Source organism: Sminthopsis crassicaudata, chromosome 2, assembly GCF_048593235.1.
Source record: "Sminthopsis crassicaudata isolate SCR6 chromosome 2, ASM4859323v1, whole genome shotgun sequence".
Lineage (NCBI taxonomy): Eukaryota > Metazoa > Chordata > Mammalia > Dasyuromorphia > Dasyuridae > Sminthopsis > Sminthopsis crassicaudata.
Window position 1 is genome coordinate 566,667,472 of NC_133618.1, and position 2,187 is coordinate 566,669,658.

The 2,187-nt window shown below is 49.8% G+C and overlaps 1 protein-coding gene across 1 annotated transcript in view; it reads right to left on the minus strand.

The window, feature by feature from the left end:
* MESP1 (mesoderm posterior bHLH transcription factor 1) overlaps positions 1-1,066 on the minus strand; it is a 1,642-nt gene extending 576 nt beyond the window's left edge. Inside the window, exon 1 of the mRNA XM_074284857.1 lies at positions 1-1,066. This exon is cut by the window's left edge and continues 576 nt beyond it. Coding sequence (XP_074140958.1) covers positions 1-216 — 216 coding nt within the window. The 5' untranslated portion in view covers positions 217-1,066.
* Between the last annotated feature and the right edge of the window lie 1,121 nt (positions 1,067-2,187).

A 2,187-nucleotide genomic window follows, 5' to 3' on the forward strand; every position in this document is an offset into this window, starting at 1 on the left:
CCTGCTGCCGGACGGCTTGGGAGTGTGGCCCGAGGGGAGGAAGTGAGCCTGGGGGCCCGGCGGGGAGAGGCCCCAGGAGTCGGAGGAAGAGGCCGGAGAGCAGCTGCAGTCTCCTTCCGACGGCAGCGGCTGCAATGGGGGCGCAGCCCCCCAACCCCAGCCTTGCGGAAGCAGCCAGGCGTCTGAGCCGAGCATCGGAGCGGGAGAGTGAGCCATGGCAGAGACCAGGGGCGTCTGAGGAGCCAGTGGGGCTCGCAGCCCACTTTATCCGGAGCTAGGAGGTGTGAAATAGCACCTTCCAGGCCCCATCAGCACATCAAAGCCGGGCGAGGCTGGGGCCTGAGGGACTAGCCCTTTGAACCTGGGGTGTCGAATTTAACCCGGATCGGTCAGCGTGGGGCGCGGCTGGATGGCCATCTGCGGGTCTGAGCGAGGCACCAGCCCGAGGTCCCCCACGCTAGCCCCTAGCCCATGTTCCTTGAGTATGTGTACGTGGGGACAGCAGGGGTTCCCGGCAGTGAGAAGGGGCGCTGGGGACCTGGCACTAGGGTGAGCGCAGAGCTCTGGACGCAGGTGTAAATACCGTAGGAGAGAGACTGGGGGAGGGGGCCGGCGCCTGCCCCGCTTGTCTCCACCGGATCTACCCGGACCGCGGACGGCCAGGACTGAGGGACCCAGGCTCGGATATAGGTGGAGGGAAGGGGGAAGGGAGAGGAGGAGAGAGCGGAAGAGGGACGAGGAGCACCTTCCCGAGCTGCTGGGCTGGCTCAGGGGAAGCATCTTGACATCTCTATGGGGCTGGTAAGGGTTTCTGGAATGAGTAGGTTTGGCTTTTGTGTGTAGGTGTCTAAGCTATTCTGACTTTTGAGGACCCTAAGAAGCATCCCAGTGAGGAAGGAGCCTAGCTTCAAATTCAGGTTCTGTTACTAACTTACCTGTATGGCCTTGGGCTAATTGTTGCACCTAGCTGGGCCCCAGCTTTTTATCTGTATGTAGGACCCTTTGCCCTTGCCCGGGAGACTGCGATAAGAAGAGCAGTTATATGGAAAAGAGTGGTGGGAGGCTGATGGCCCCCGGTATCCCTTGCAGTTCTAAGTTTGTGCTCTTAGGAGCTTAAATATGACTTATGATAAATATAGAGTCTATGATCAAGCTGTGTGTCAACTCACTAAACTTTTATCTGTCCCGTTTACTGATCTGTAAAAGAAGGATAATAATAACCCCTACTCTCCAGAGCTGTGCTGAGGATCAAATGATCCAATGTTTGTAAAGAGTATAGTGCCTGGATCACAGGGACATGGATTTGGAGAGAAAGGAACCTGAGAGGTAGGATTTAGTTTCCATAGAATGCAGTTACAAAAAATTAGATACGTGATTATATGGCATCATTAATAGTTAAATTATAATCATCCTCCATGCCTCAGCATGGGTTAGAAATGGAGGTCACCCTAGATTCTTGAAGGCTGCTTTGCTGGTCTCACTGAGGTGGAAAACTATTCCTGTACAGGCTAGCCTGCAGGACGGAGGAGTCTGGGATTGGAAGAATAGACCATTGGATGCATTGCCCTCTGCGACAAATTTGACAAGCAGATTGGTAGATTTACTGAAATAAAGGATGCTATTCTCCTTCACAATCAAGAATTCGCTGCAGGTCCATAGTCTAGAAAATCTCACAATGGAACTGAGCTCAGGAAGTTAGAAGTTAGAAGTAGAAGTCAGAAGAGCTCAGGAAGTTCAGAGGTACTTCCTCTGGATCCAAGTGTATTTCCTTTATTAGCACTTCAAAGTACTTTACCATAAATTTGAGAATTTTCTTTTTCCTCCTAAATAATTCTAGACAGCCATTCTTCTCCTTCAGTCTCAGTCTTGTTACTCTAAAGATCATGAACTGAAGCTCCATTTCTGAAAGAGAGAATAAATGGAACAGAAGTTCTTAACCTGTATCATAGACCTCTGTCAACCTAGTGAATGAAACATATGATTCCCTTCTCAGAATACTGTTTTTAAGTAATTTAAGGAAATTTTAAATTTCAGTTAGAGATTAATGAAAATAAAGATGAGATTTTTTTTCTATCCAAGTTCAAAGCTTCCTGAAATCTATAGACCATAGATCTTCTGGGGATCTAAAGACTCCAAGTTAAGAACCCCTGAAATAGAAACATGGACTTGGATCTTCTGGGGGCTTGG